The sequence below is a fragment of the Sminthopsis crassicaudata genome, chromosome 2 (assembly GCF_048593235.1).
Source record: "Sminthopsis crassicaudata isolate SCR6 chromosome 2, ASM4859323v1, whole genome shotgun sequence".
NCBI classification, from domain to species: domain Eukaryota; kingdom Metazoa; phylum Chordata; class Mammalia; order Dasyuromorphia; family Dasyuridae; genus Sminthopsis; species Sminthopsis crassicaudata.
The window spans coordinates 137,911,318-137,927,328 of NC_133618.1; the positions used below are offsets into that span (position 1 = coordinate 137,911,318).

A 16,011-nucleotide genomic window follows, 5' to 3' on the forward strand; every position below is an offset into this window, starting at 1 on the left:
ATCAGATGATTTTGACAGTTATATTGTGTTTCACACCTATAAGAGCTTCATTTTTGCATAGAGAAAAGGAAGAATTCTTTGCATCTGTTCTTGGAAGACACATTTGGTCATTAAAGTGTTTAATTTTTTTCATTCTTTCCATTTATGTTTTAGGCTTTGCTAATTCTCTTTGCATCAGTATTTGTCTTTCTTTGCTTTTCTAAATTTAGCCCTATCATTATTTCTTATAGCACACTAGCATTCCTTACAATTCATATACCACTCTTTGTTTAGCCCTTCTTCAATTGATGGAGCAGCTAGATAGGTCAGTGGATAGAGTGCCAGGTCTGGAGTTAGGAAGATCTGAGCCTCAAGTTCTTACTAGTTATGTGACTCTGGACAAGTTACTCAACCTAATCTACTTGTTTTCTCATCTGAAAAATGAGTTGGAGAAGGAAATGGCAAACCATTCCCTTATTTCTGCCTGGAAAACCCCAAATGGGGTCATGGAGAGTTGGATATGACTGAAATGACTGAATAACAACAGTTAACGGGTGAAACTTTATGTCCAGTTCTTTACCATTACACAAAATGCTTCTGTAAATATTGTGATTTATACACACACACACACACACACACACACACACACACACACACACACACGAATGGGAACTTTCTTTTTGTCATTGACCTCTGTGGAGTATGTGCCTAGTAGTGGGATCTATGAGTAGGGGTGTTCTAGTTGGATTTTAAGTGTCATTGCAAATTGCCTTCCAGAGTGGTTGGTCTAATCTATAGCTTCACCAATACTTTATTAGCCTATGTATCTTTTTGTTTCTTTCCAGCATTTATTCTCCCCCCCCAAAATCTTTTGTGTTCTTTACCAATTTTCTACTTTTGAGCTGAATTCTCATAATTTTTCAGATTTACATTTCTCTTATTAATGATTTAGATTTAAATTTCATATAGTTATTTATTACCACTTTACATTTTTTCTTTTGAGAACAATTTGTTCATCTCTTTAATGGATAATCTCTGTCCATCACAGCTGTGATGTATTATATGATAATTTTCTGTATATAGAAACCCTTCATGAGGATGCTGGGAAAAATGCTTGTGACCTACCAAGTCCATCTTCACCACTAACCTTCTTCGTCTTTCTTGTCCAGGTGCTCTACCACACCAAAGTGGCTTATGATCCTGAAGGACTCTTGGGAACTATCAACTCAATTGTGATGGCATTTTTAGGAGTGCAGGTAGTTTTTCTTTTGAATGTTCTTTTCTTGAAAAAAATAATACTCTTTGAGTGAACCAAAACAACAAAACAAATTCCAAGTAGCTTCTCCCTTCCACCCACTCCAAGTTAAGAAGCTTTGCTTATATATTTTGAAAAGTCTAATATTCATTTTGTTCATTGAAATGACGTTCCATTTTACTGCTTGCTTTTTCAGAGCAGATGGATGAGGTGGATCATGGGTTTAGGATTTTATCGGTATAAGCAGTTTCTAGGGTGGAAACTCCCTCTGTTGGTAGAGATTAGTATTTTATCTATAATTTGTAGTTAGAGAATTATATAGGTCAGCCAGATTTTGTGACTTAATAATAATGAATAATAATAATAATAGCATTTAGAAAATGTCCTATTATTTGCAGAGTGTTTTCCAAATGTTATTTTATCATTAGGACATCCCTGGGAGGTAGGTGTTATTACTATTTCCGTTTTACAGAGCAAGACACTGAGGCAGAAAGACAATTAAGTGACTTGTTCAGGGTCACATAGCTAATAAGTATCTGAAGCTGAATTTAACTTCAGGTCTTCCTGACTTCAGGTGCACTTCTCTGTCTGCTGTATCACTTAACTATCTTTGACTTAACCTTGGTCACATAGATAGTAGATGTTCAAGGTATGGCTTTAACTTGGGTGTTTTGACTCTTAAACCAGTCCTTATATCATTGCAGCTAGCATTTATATAGCATCTAATTTGTAAGCACTTTACAAACTTTAATTTATCCTCATATAAGCCCAAGTATAGAACAGGGATTCTCAGGCTGCTAGGCCCCATTATTTGGTGTATACTGCTTACCTTCTGACAGATTGGTAATGGTGCAGCTTGACACCATTAGAGCAGATCGAGATTTTTTGGGGGGACGTGACCAAAGGGGAATTTGTTTTGCTAAACTCCACTACAAGAAATCACAGGAAATTCCTTCCATATTGCGATTTTCCCTGTTGCAGTTTTGATATATTGTGGATTGGCATAAGAAATTAAATGGGAATCTTTTGGGGAATTTTGCAGAAGCTGCAGATGAGATGTGAAGGCATTTAGAAACAGAAAACGTTTAGAAACTCTGATATGCATAAAATAGAGTATCATTATAATATCTCACCCCATAAAAGAAAAAAAAATTCAGACTTCTTTTCTGGTACAAAGAGAGGGTTAAAAACATTTATGTGGATTTTCCAGATGGCAGAGATGTCATGACCCTAATTCCCATGTTCTGGAAGAAAAACTGTATGTGCTAGTGCTGTCTGTCTTGGTCAAAGCAATGTAGTCAAAAAGAGATGATCCATCTTGAGAATCAGATGGCTTGGGTTCTTGTTCTTGTAAAGATGAGGATAATAGTGTTAAATCCTGCTCATTTTACAGAGTTGTTCCAAGCTTTTGGGGGATCATCTATGTGAAGGAACTCTGTAAAGTTCTAGAGTTGCATACAAATGAACAAGTTTATTAGTGTTGGCTTTTTTCCTAGGCTGGAAAAATCCTCTTGTTTTACAAAGACCAACAGAAGCAGATCATTCTTCGTTTCCTTTTGTGGAGTGCCATGTTGGTAAGTGATGGATTTATTACTACCATTTGTTTTCATTGAGACTTAAAAGGACCACAATTTAAGACTATTTCAAAGGACCAAGCTGTCTCCATTTTTTAATCCATGGGATGGAAAATATAGATGGGATGGAAGTTTTTATTTCAAAGTAAAATTTAAATAAAACTTTTACATTAATATGCTTGGTCATGAAAAATTAATAGAAATTTGAAAATAATTAGGAATGTCATTTTTTAAGTGGATGATGAAGGTCTGGCTTTTGATTTCATTAAAACAGTAGACTCCGGTCTGGAACCTCCCTCCACTAATGCAGATTAACAACTCCTTTGCAACCTCTAGTCTTGGAAGGAGTTATGAAGTCCCCTGAAAAATTAAATGACTTACTTATTTTACCAGAGCCAGTGTGTGTCTAAGGCAGGACTGGAACCAGTTTTCTCATTTCAATGCCAATTTTACTGGTCACTATAGCTGTGCTGCCTCTCATTCATGAAATATGTTAAAATGTGTATATTTAGAAATACCTGTAAAATCTCTCATTGTATATCCATTTCTATTATACATTCAGTGGTTTATTTTCATTGTAACAGTGAGCAATCTTTGATGAACTACCTGGCCTGTCTCAGATTTATATGAAAAAAACCTTATTTTTTAATTAAGGAGAGGGCTTCTGCTTCTGTATGTTAGATTGTCACATGAATAAGAAAAACAAGCTGCTGTTTTAAGACCAGAGGCTATTTTCCAATGCTGTGTTCTGGAATTGAATATGAAAATTAAATTGGCAGAGACATTGTTCCATCCTGTCCTCCTCTTGGTCACTGATTCAGTGTGTGGGAGTGGGAGCCAGTTCAGGCTTCCTGTTCTCTTCCTGTTCTCTCATATAAATGTTAATAAGAATGAATCAGATATTATCATTAAAATGACTTTATTTTTTAAATTATAATTTTCAAAGAAAAATCAGTTTTCTCTTTACTTCATCTCTCCTTTCCCCACATAGAGAAAACAAAAAACCTCAACTGTTATAAGTATGAGGAGTCAAGAGAAACAAATTACTGCATTGTCTATATTCCCCCCCAAAAATACTTCCACCTGCACTCTGATTCCATCTCTGTTGGGGAATGGGCAAGATGTTTTATCACAAATCTTTAGAAATTGTTTGGTTAATATGTTGTTCAGTTTCTAAGTTCCCCCTCCTCTGGCCACCCTCCTTCACTATTTATTTTTCATTAAAAAAAATTTTTTTTGGAGTTCCAAATTCTCTCCAACCCTCCTCCCACCCACTGAAAAAGTAAACAGTAGGATTGCTTCTAAGTCTTTGAGAGCTGTTTGTCCTCACAGTGTTGCTGTTATTGTGTAGATTGTTCTCTTGGTTCTGCTCACTTCATTTTGGATCAGTTCCTACAAATTTTCCTAGATTTCTCTGAAACCATCCCCTTCATCACTTCTAACAGCACAATAATAATCCATTTTATTATTATACCATAATTTATTTAGAATAACTTGAAAGTATTATTTTGTTATAAAGAGTTCAGTAATTACAGTAAGCATCTTAAAAGATATTTTCCCCATTGTTTGGTAGTGTAAGTTTTATATTCTCACCCCATATATATCTACTTTTCTTTTTTTTTCCTTACAGGGTATTATTTCAGGTGTTTTGACCAAATTTTCTCAAAATGAAGGCTTCATCCCAGTAAATAAAAATCTCTGGTAAGTGGAAAGCAAAATATTGTTTTAATCCTTTTATTTGATTACCCTGCAATATACTTTAGTTCACAGATGACTAACTATCATTATCTTTTCTCCCTACACCTGCCTAGGTCCATCTCCTATGTGACAACTCTGAGTTTCTTTGCTTTCCTTCTGCTCCTGTTTATGTATTTCTTGGTGGATGTTGCAAGACTGTGGTCTGGAGCTCCCTTCTTTTACCCAGGTCAGTCAGATTAATCCAGCAGCAAAGGTTCACTGTGCTGATAATTGCACACCTAGAGATCTGTGGGGCAATGACTTGGGAATATTTCTATAAAGAAGGGCACTGAAAAAAGCTTGCCTAGAGATGAGCCTGCTCTGTGAACCTTGCATTTGTGTGTGTACGGAAGGGTAACAAGCCTGCCTTTGTGGGAATAGAGGTACATAATGTATACTCCATTGATTAGTAAATTAGTAAATCTGGCATCATAATAACTCTAATGCATTGTCCCTCCTGGAAGACATCAGTCTCTTAATAATATGCTTAGTTTGATTTATAAGATTTTGTGCAGCATTAATACTTTTCCCAAAATGAAAAATGTCAGAGAATAAGATAGTCTGAGGAGAAGAGTAGTGTGGTGTAGTGGGGAGGGAGCCAGCATTGGCCAGCATGAGACCCAGGGTTCTAATTCTGCTTCTAACACATGCTGCCTGGGTGGTCACAAGCAACTCACCTGATGTCTCTGTGCCCCAGTTGTTATTCTAAGTCTCTAAGATTTTAAATTACAGATGAGTTGTTGATCTGAATAGGTGAAGGAACTTTCCAATACTGCAAGTTCCCATTCATCAACTCCAGGTCTGAGTTCTCCCCTCCATTACATTGTTAAAACACATTATTCTAGTTTCTCTTTGAAGAGAATGGGGGTGTTCATATGGGGGCAAGCATGTCTGCCATAATGCCGTCCCCCAGCTTGTGAGTCTGGAGCTGCATTGTCCCTTCAGCTGATAATGGCTTTTCAAAATTTCTTTTTAAGGAATGAACTCCATCCTGGTGTATGTTGGGCATGAGGTCTTTGAGAACTACTTCCCTTTTCAGTGGAAGATGGAGGACCACCAGTCTCATAAGGAACACTTGACTCAGAACCTGGTTGCCACTTCCCTCTGGGTGGTCATTGCTTATGTGCTCTACCGAAAAAGGATTTTCTGGAAAATCTGATGGTCTTTGCATATCCATTTCATTGAACTGATTCTGGAGGGGCCCAGGGAGATCAGTGAAGCAAGTAGACTGTCATCTGTAATAGTGAGAAAAGTGGATGGGCATTGGAATGTTGGGTTATGGAAACATGGAATCTTTCTTTTAATGTGCATAAATTAGATGTTGTTGTAAACTGATTTAATCCCATACATAGCTCATCAGAAGCCCTGTCTTCTATATATTTGTAAATCAAGTACATTTGATTAGACTGATTCTACAGGGGCTCGGGGCAGTCAGTGAAGCAAAGAGATCACCATGTGTATTAGTGAGAAAAGTGGATGGGCTTTGGAATGTTGGATTATGGGAACATGAAATCCTCTTTTAATGTGTACAAATTAGATGCTATAGTCCTGTGAACTGGTTCAATCCCATACATAACCTGTCTTCTGTATATTTGTAAATCATGTGTTTGTAGTGTAACTGACCATGATAGTTTTTCTCCTTTATTCTGTGTAAATAAATGTGTTTAGGGGCAGCTAGATCGCACAGTGGGTAGAGCACCAGCTCTGGAGTCAGGAGGACTGGATTCAAATCTGGCCTCAGGCACTTACTAGCTGTGTGATCTTGGGCAAGCCACTTAACCCTAATTGCCTCAACAACAATAAAAAAATTGTGTTTGATGGTTTTAATTCCATTTTGATGAGGTCTCATCAAAAAGGGAATTATTGCAGGCCTTTTTGCTTTCAAGTTTGGTAAAAAACAATTGAAGACCTGATTCTTATTTCATTTTCCTATAAAATGACCGTTTTAGAGCTTATATACCCCGCTTATGAAGAGCAGCCTTATTTCTCTTGTGAACTGTAAAAGTTATTGAATGTGTTTTTGTGCTGCTTTATTTAAAAATCCCAGCTTTTCTGTTGTGTGATTCCTTCTAAGTGAGTTCCAAGAAAGCCTACCTTTCTAAGTGCCCTTTTCAGATCTGCCAGGCGCTTGCTGTGTGACACATGTTCCTGTTCCCTGATGCTTCTTTAAAGAAAAAAAAAAAAAAAAAAAGCCTCTTTCTGCCAAAAGACTTTCTTTTATTTCTACTTTTTTTTTTTTTTTAAAGATATCATGTATTGAACTTCTTTTCTCACCAGTATTCTGTAGCTATCTAGAATTTACCTATTGTTTTTCTGAAATTCTCTGTAAAGGTGTATTTTATTATGGAAAAATTCCAATTAAAATGTTTGAGCAGCATTTGTCAGACTATTCTTTGTATAACCCCTCTCCTTAAAACTTTACAATGGAGATCTGCTTCTGCCCACTGTCACCAAGCTGACAAGGGAGTGTTTTTTCATAATGAAATTGAGAAAACTTAAAATAAGAATTAGCAGGTTTCATGTGCTTCATTAGCACATGTTGGTGGGGAATTTTGGAGTTTGGTACTTGGTGGACCCATGAGTTCATCAGTGTATGGTCTATCCACTAAGATACATAGACTATACCCCACTCACACATTTTCCTTGTCAGGCTCATTCCCATTTTTTTTTTTTTTCTTTTCATTATTTGAAAGTGTTTTATTGGTCCCTTTTTAAAAAAAATACTCCTTTTACTTCTGAATGACTCCCTGTCCCCAGCAAACTTTCACTATAATAAAAACAGTCAAGCAAAAAAATATAACACATTGGCCATGATTGCAAGTTTGTGCTTTGCAGCTAGAGAACTCCACCCCTTTCCTGAGAGGTATCCACTGTCAGCCTTCAGAAACCAAAATTTATCCAGGAATCTTAGAAATCTTTCAAAGCTGAAGGTCTTCCTTCTTTTCTTTTAGCATCTTGGAGATACTGCTATGCCCTAGTCAAACTATCTCTCTGTTATTTCTCATTTCTATTCCTTCACTTGTATAATCTCCCTTTTCAGTCATGTGTCTTCACTCCTACTTGCACCTGATGCCCTTGGAGCTTGCCACAGCCTGTTCATGCCCACCACTCTGCTTTTTACTGGCCTTTGATTTGTCATTTTAGTTCTCTTGAGAGCTTGATGTGACCTAAGTCATTTGATATCATTGGGAGATGACTGGTGTTAACTCAAAGAAATTCGAGAAAAATAAAAATATTTGCTAGAGCCCCACTCAGTGATCATGAAACAAATACTGCTCCATACAATTGTAAGAATCAGTTCAGGGGGCACCTTGAATGTTTGTTAAGCCATTTCCAGTCCCTTTAGGGAAAGAAGGGAAAATCTGGGAAGAATTCAGCATTTATATATCTGTAACATAGGAGCTGTTATTCTCACTTTAGTTGAGGAACCCAAGGCAGACAGGTGAAGTGACTTGCCTAGTTATCAGTGCTCTCTCCTGCATAAAGTAGACATGTAACAGGAGACATCAAGATGGCAGACTTCCAAGAAGCTGTGCAGTCAGGTTCCAATCTGCAAGACTCTTTGACCAGACCTAGAAAGTATACAGACAGAACCTTGATAGGGAAACCCAGAAGTCACCGTGACTCCTTTGTTTGGTCCACATCAGCACAGGGAGACTGAGGTGGCTCCTGACATTGGGAACTAGGTCAGAACAAGAGTACCTCATGGATGTGCACTCCAGCTCCTAAGGAAAGGCTGTGCAGTATGGCAGGAAGAGTTCCCAGACCGTACTAGGACACCCTCAGACCCACAGCTGTCCACAGAGATAGGGGCAGGTACTAGGTAGCAGCTTTGTTGTGTTCTCTCCAGTCCTGGGTCACAGATCCACAGTAGACTGAGAAGGGAACTTGCACATGATTGTCCTGGAGAGTGTGCTACAAGAAAAAAGTCCAGTAGCCATCAGCTACTGTTCACACATACCCCAGGAGCAGAAATAGATTTCAGTTCTAGCATCTAGCCTAATCTGCCTACAGAACACTAATGACGGCAGGTATCTCAGATCAAAGGGGAGCCTGCCCTTGTCACTCTGAAACAGAACTTCCTAGCTGGCTGATGGGGGCTGTGTCTAGCTGCATTCTGTTATTGCTTTGACAGAAACTCAGGTCAAGAAATTGCAAAATTGGGAGGAAAAGAGTGGATCAGACCATTTTGGGAATGCTGAAACTCACGGCCTGTGTCTAAGATCATAGAATAACAACATGTCCTAAGAAAGTAGCAACAAGACCAACCAAAAGAATGATTATGGGACAATGAGAAATATTAAAATAAGTCAAAAGGCTAAGCAAAAATAAAGAAAATTTAAGATATTTCATAGCAAAAACTGATCTGGAAAATAATTTTTTTTTTTAAAGAATTATTGGACTATTTGAATGCTATGACAAGAAGCCTAAAAATAATATTTCAAGAAATCTTAAAACTGCCCCAGTCTCAGAATCAGAGGGTAAAGTGGAAATAGAGTGATTAGCAGAAACACAAAATGAAAAGGAACAAAATCCAGAATTTCCTGATCAAAGAAAAAATACCACCAACAGCCAGAACATGAATTCAAGAACTAAGGAGTCAGGATCACACATGATTTAGCAGTCACTACTATAAAGGAAAGGAGAACAAAGGCAAAGGGTATGTGCTTAGAGCCAAGAATAATTCATTCAGGAAAACTGAGTACAATTCTGTTTTAATTAAATAGAGGACTTCCAAGCCTTTGTGATGAGAAGACCAGAGCTATTATTTCGTTAAGGCAGTTCAAACACAGGAGTGAAGGGAAGCATAAAAAGGTAAACATGGATGATGACAAAGGACTAAAGGATAAACTGCTTACATTCTAACCAAAGGAGATGATACATAATCTAAATCATCAGGGTTCAAAAAAGGAGACCTGTAACGTGCTGTCATCTCCAGAAGGTCTGAGAGATTTGAGATCTGGATTGGAGGCTTTTCCACTGGAATCAAGATTGTGTTGGTCCCTGTTCAGGCGCCAAATTGCTATGGTCCAGTCTAGCTCCTCTGAAGGGCTCAGAATAAGTCCTTGTCAGGATAAGGAAAAGTCTTGGCCCCATGTTGGGCGCCAATTGTAGCGTGCTGTTGTCTCCAAAAGCTGCTGATTGCTCTCTGGAAGGAGATCTTCTGTGTCAACTCAAATCTCTCAGACAGATTCTTCTTCCTGTAGAGAACCGCTTTCTCCAGGCAGTTGCCGTTAACTCTGGTCCAGAGAAGTGACTTCCCTTCCTGCAGAGAGCCCCGTCAAGCCTGATGTAGTGCAGAAACTTCTCCTCTTTCTGGAGTGCTGTCCTCTTTTATCCTCCCAGAGAATAGGCCTGGGATAATGCAAGGGCTTCTGGGAAAAACCACTTCAACCAATGAGCTTGCTCCTCCCAAGCACGCAAGCTCTTCCTTAGGAATTCACAAGTCAAACTACCAGGAAAGGCCGGAACTAGAGAATTGTTAAGTACCGACTTAGCACTTAGTAAGAACCTAATATCTCATTATCTCATTAGCACTTAGTAAGAACCTAACAGAGACCAATTAATTAGATGATGAGTGGTTCTTATAAAGTTTTGAGGATCTTAAAAGAATGGAAAGAAAAGGAAGAAAAAGACACTGGGGAATGAGGAAGGGAAACAAAGGTTGGGGAAATTTATCTTACATGATTAGGATGCACAAATAGATATTTATAAAAACAAAGAGGGAATGGGGGAGAGCAGCTGGCACTTCAATCTTACTCTCATTTGAACTGGTTAAAGGAGGGGTGAACACAGAATTGGATAAATACATTTCACTCAATAGGAAAATGAGGGAGAGGGGAGATGAAATTAAAGGAAAGGCAGAAAATATTTCAGCTCTTCCCTTGACTTTTATTAAAGCTGCTTATTTTCAAAACATATGCATAGATAATTTTCAATATTCACCCTCCAAAAACCTCATAATCTAAATTTTTTCCCTCCTTTCCTGCCAACCCCTCTGCTATTCAACAAGTAATCCAATATATGTTAAACATGTGCAGTTCTTCTATACATATTTCCACAATTATGCTGCACAAGAAAAATCAGATCAAAAAGGAAAAAGAGAAAGAAAACAAAATGCAAGCAACAACAAAAGAGTGAAAATGCTATGTTGTGATTCTTTCTCAGGGTGCAGATGGGTCTCTCCATTACAAATCTATTGGAATTGGCCCGAATCACCTATTTGGTGAAAAGAGCCACATCCATCAGAATTGATCTTCATATAATCTTGTTGTTGCCATGTATAATGATCTCCTGGTTTTGCTCATTTCACTCAGCATCAGTTAATGTAAGTCTCTCCAGGCCTTTCTGAAATCATCCTGCTGGTCATTTCTTATAGAACAATAATATTCCATAACAATTATATACCATAACTTATCCAGCCGTTCTCCAACTGATGGGCATCCACTCAGTTTTCATTTTCTTGCCATTACAAAAAAGAGCTACTACATTTTTGAACATGTGGTGCCTTTCTCTTTTTTTAATGATCTCTTTGGGACACAGGTCCAGTAGAGATACTGCTGGACCAAAGGATATTCACAGTTTGACAGCCCTTTGGGCGAAGTTCCAGATTGCTCTCCAGAATGGTTAGATCAGTTCACAATTCCACTAACAATGCATTAGCATCCTAGTTTTCCCACATCCCCTCCAAATTCCATCATCTTTTTCTGTCATTTTAACTAAATGTAGTGGTAACTCAGTGTTGTCTTCATTTGCATTTCTCTGATCAATAATGATTTAGAACATTTCTTTGTTATACCTATAAATGGTTTAATCATCTTAAAATTATCTGTTCATATTTTTTGACCATTTATCAATTTGTTTCAGTTCTTTTTAAGTGATGAAAAATGGGAATGTGAAAAGGTTCCTAAAAATTAGAAATGAGCAAACAAATTACTGTATATAAATGTAATGATACTGTCATGCCATAAAAAAATGAAGGGGATAGTTTCAGAGAAATCATGGGAAAACTTGTCGATGAAGTAAAATGAAAAAAAAACAAACCAACCAAAACCCAGAATAATTTATAAACATGACAGCAATATTGTTAAGACAAACAACTTTGAAAGAATTAAGAACTCTTATCAGTGTAATGACTAATCATGGGTCCAGAGGAACACATGTTACCCATGTCCTGAAAGGTAAAGGACTTCAGAGTTCAGAATTAGACAAATAATTTTTTGGACCTGGCAAATGTGGAAATCTGTTTTGATTGAGTGTGTTTTTTTAAAACAGGATTTGTTTTTGTTTAATTCTTGGGGTGGAGGGATGAGCCAGGATGGGGAATGATATGAGGAGGAAGATCTTTGTTAATAGAAAAAAAAATTAAAAAGCAATCATGTGTAGACTCATTCACATGTTGTTGAATGTAAGCTTCTTCAGAGACTGTCTTTCATGTTATTTTTTATATTCTTGGCAACTAATACCTTAGTAGACCCCTGAGTGTTTGTTGAATTGAGAATCTCAAACAAAACTAGAGAAACTATAAATAAGAATAATGAGTAACTTCTATAATCAATTATCCCAAGGTTAATTTCTTCCACAGAGCTTATATCCACTCTTTTATCTATTCAGAAGTTTTTAATCATCTTTACAGTTCCTTCATCTTCTTGTTCAATTGCCTTGAAGTGTCTACCTTATGATCTTTCACATTTTGTTTAGTTCAACAATTGATCCATTTTATTTTCTAAATTAAATTTTATTTTTAACTTATAATCATTCATTTTCTCTACTTCCTCTCACAAGTTAAAAAAGAAAAATAGAATTTTGCAACAGCATATTCATTATAGATATCTGAAATGCCAGCAAAATAATCTTTTGTGCCTAAAAATATTTATGATTGCAAAGTGGACAATTTTTCAGACAGTAATGGCATTGTTTACATTGATCATTCAAATTAAACCATATTTTATGAATGAAACAATGCAAGCACCTTTCTGACAGTGATAAAAGATCACTAGCCCCATTCTAAATTGTGATACTTGCTGCGCCCACTTCTGCTGTTATGTATTTAGGCAAAATAGGTATATAACTAATTTGTAATTTTTTAGAGCACTTGATAGCTGCTATGTAGCCCGCTTATTCAACTGCTACCTGGGCATGGTAACATTTTTTAAATATGATCCATATAATTGTACCTTTAAGATTAAAACTATACCTAGATAATAAACTCAGCAGTTAGGTCTTTCTTCATCATTATTTAGGAGCCTTTTCAAAATTGAGTATGTAGCATCATCTAGTAGCAGAAAATATTATGCTGTTAATTTAGAAAAAGTCTTTTTTTTTTTTTACATTTATTTAATATTTTTATATTTATCCTTACATTCAAGACTGTATTTTTAGTATGCTTAAGTATAGGTTCTAAAACTTAGTTATCTATACCTATTTACTTCACTAGTTTTAAAAACATCACTGTGGGGTAATACCAAAAACAATGGACTTGATTGATGATTCTTGCCTCTGCTACTTATTACTTATGTGACTATGGTAGAATTCTGTAACCCTTCAGGGCCCTTAAAGTTTCTTTATTTGAGGCAGATTGGTGGAGAGACTACTTGTGTCTCGAAGAAATGAATTCAAGTCATCCCCTAGACACTGAACTATTTGATTGTGGGCAATCTATGAAATGAGATTACAAATAGTCCATCTCCCTCCCATGTCTATTGTGAGGATTAAGTGAAATAATTATAAAGTACTTTGCAAATGTGAAGGCACCATATAAAAATATTGTCTATTATTTGTTATCTAGATGAGATTTTTCCTTTAGCATTCTTTAAGTGCTAAATCCTATGAGTCTATAAGCCAAAGCAAGGGCACTCCACAGATATGTAGGATCCACATGTAAAATTTATGTCCAAAGAATATTAAATGGTGATTTTCCTTATGTATCAATTTTTATATCCTTACATGGGCTGCTGTATCCTGAACCTCTATAATAATGAATTGGAATCACTGACGATTCACTCCTTAGGGTGAAAAAAAGACAAATGAACTTCTGTAAAAAACTTCCTTAAGAGAATTTCCCAATATGACAGAACATAATTATGAACTTAGTTATTACCACTTCCCAGAGGTAGAGACCACTCAAACAAGTGGAAAAGCCTAGGACTCGAGTAAATCAAGAGTAAAATTAACACTCACAATCCTTCTCACAACAAAAGTAGGGGCTAGAATTTCCAACATAGCAACAAGAGATAAGTTCTTAACTCTCTCTCCAAACATGTAAAATGCTAACATTAACTAATCTACAAATGCAATCTGATTAAATAAACTCATTTCAATAATGAAGCAGTTTCAGGTACAAATTCTCTTAACATCTCAAACACAGGTTCTTGTAAATTTTGAAATTAGGTAGAAAAGAATAGTTTTCTTAGTTGTAGATTTATGGAGTCTTTGCCACTCTTTTCATTAGTTTATCATAAGCCAACATTCTATTAGTAATCAATTTCAAACTTTATTATGCTTCCCTCTTCCAAGTTTTATGAATTCTTACACGTACTGTTGATAGAAATTCAAGATGTTTGCATAATGTCACTAAATGCTAGACTTTTTGAAAAATCCCTTGATTTGTGGACCGTGCCAAAACATTTTTTAAAAGACTGAAGTCTTTTAAAGCATTGGCTTTCTAGCTTAACATTTTATGTCAATTCCCAGGAAGTCCTTTCATGAAAGCTTAGCAACGTCCCATGCAGATGGTTTCCCACAACAGCACTATATTTTAGAGCTCTGGCCAAAATAGGTTCTCACTGTTGAAAGCGCTACTTTCTGGGTGAAAACATTTTTTTTTTTCTAGTTTCCCAGCTAATTTCTTTGAGTTTTGCTCAAAGATTAGTTCTTGTCAATTAGGAGACCATCTCCTTGTCACCTGAGAAAACTTTACACCTGACAGTTATAAAATCTTTATGTAACCTGAATAATTTTAGATGTACTCATAATGGAAGCATACTGTAAATGGAATAGCAAAGGTAGATTCCTAAAGTTCATGTATTAACACTGTTAACTCTGAGTTAATTTTGTTTCCACAAATGCAATGCATGAAATTAGGGAGCACCAACTAAAAATTGATGTGTCACTAACGAAATGTTGAAGGTTAAAAACAATGAGAATGAACTGTTTAAAATTTTTACGATTTCATATTATTGATCTATGGAAAATGATGAATAGGATGCTCTCAGGAAGGAAAAAAAAAACACTCTGGAAAGTCCTCCATGAACTCAAAGCAAAGTGAAATGTACTGTATACAAAGCAATGTTCTGGGATGACCAGGTGTGAATGATTTTGTTATTCTCAGTAGTACAATTATCCATGACTAAGGACTTATGAAAAATCCTATCCATACCCAGAGATTATATCTGAATACAGATCAAAACATTTTCTATTTCTCTTTCTTTTTAACTTAATTTTTTTTCTTGAGGGTTTTTATTTCATTAGGGTGGGAGATCTATGGGTTTTGTTTTGTTTTTTTTTCACAACTTGACCTTTATGTAAATGTTTTGCATAACTTCACAAGTTGGTTTCTTAATTGTGGGTGGGGATAAGGGAGAGAACCTAGAACTCAAAAATTTTGGAAACAAATGTAAATTTTTTTGTTGTTTTGAATATAACTGGGAAAAAACCAAAATAAAACAACTTTTTTTTTTTTTTTTTTTTTTTTTTTACTATTTTAGCATCTAAATGCAATTTAAATTTACTTCAATCATAAGCATATGCAAAGGCATTAGATCATTCTTCCTTCCTTCTCCCCAACCCCCATTCATCCCAATTTGTTTGCTTTTAGTAGTAAAAAAAAAAAAAAAAAAAAAAAAAAAAAATCCCTGCTTTGTTGGCACAAAATTACATCTTCATCACTGATGTTTAACACGCACTGTGATGTAGCACAGCACCTTGCAAACAGTAGGCACTTAATAAATGTTTGCTGAATTAGATATAAAAGACAAAGAGATGGGCTCTTTTCACAACTACAGTTGAATGATTCACTTCATCCACGCTACCTGAGCAGTCTGCCTGGTCCATAGATAAGCAGACTGTCAAATACTTTTTCACTTTACCCAGTCCTAAAACCAGCCAAAACCCACTGGCCTCTGAACTGGAACTAGTCACTGAAGGCAAATGTACTTGAATCCATAGCACATAGCTTTGACGTATGTTGCCCAAGAGATGATCAGATTATCTGAATAAGGTGTCAGGGGAGGGGGAACAAGAGTAAAAGAATAAGCATTTATACAGCACCAATGTACACCAGGCACTATGCTGAGCACTTTATATGTGATCTCATTTGTTCCTCAAAAAAACCCTATCAGGTAGGGGCTATTATCATTCCCCCTTTTACACATGAAGAAACTGAGGTAAAACAGGCTAAGTAACTTGCCTAGAGTCATCTAGCTATAAGTTATCAGAGACTTGATTTGAATCCAGGGCTTCCTGAAT

The 16,011-nt window shown here is 36.3% G+C and overlaps 2 protein-coding genes across 3 annotated transcripts in view; one reads left to right on the forward strand and one right to left on the reverse strand.

Moving 5' to 3' along the window:
• HGSNAT (heparan-alpha-glucosaminide N-acetyltransferase) overlaps positions 1-6,922 on the forward strand; it is a 43,787-nt gene extending 36,865 nt beyond the window's left edge. For both annotated transcript variants that reach the window (XM_074287422.1, XM_074287423.1), the window contains exons 14-18: positions 1,149-1,235; positions 2,731-2,808; positions 4,439-4,509; positions 4,620-4,732; positions 5,523-6,922. In XM_074287422.1, the coding sequence (XP_074143523.1) occupies positions 1,149-1,235; positions 2,731-2,808; positions 4,439-4,509; positions 4,620-4,732; positions 5,523-5,704 (531 nt within the window). In that variant the 3' untranslated portion in view covers positions 5,705-6,922. The remainder of the gene's footprint in view (positions 1-1,148; positions 1,236-2,730; positions 2,809-4,438; positions 4,510-4,619; positions 4,733-5,522) is intronic.
• Positions 1-16,011, reverse strand: part of INTS10 (integrator complex subunit 10) — a 67,592-nt gene that overhangs the window by 3,791 nt on the left and 47,790 nt on the right. The window lies entirely within an intron of this gene.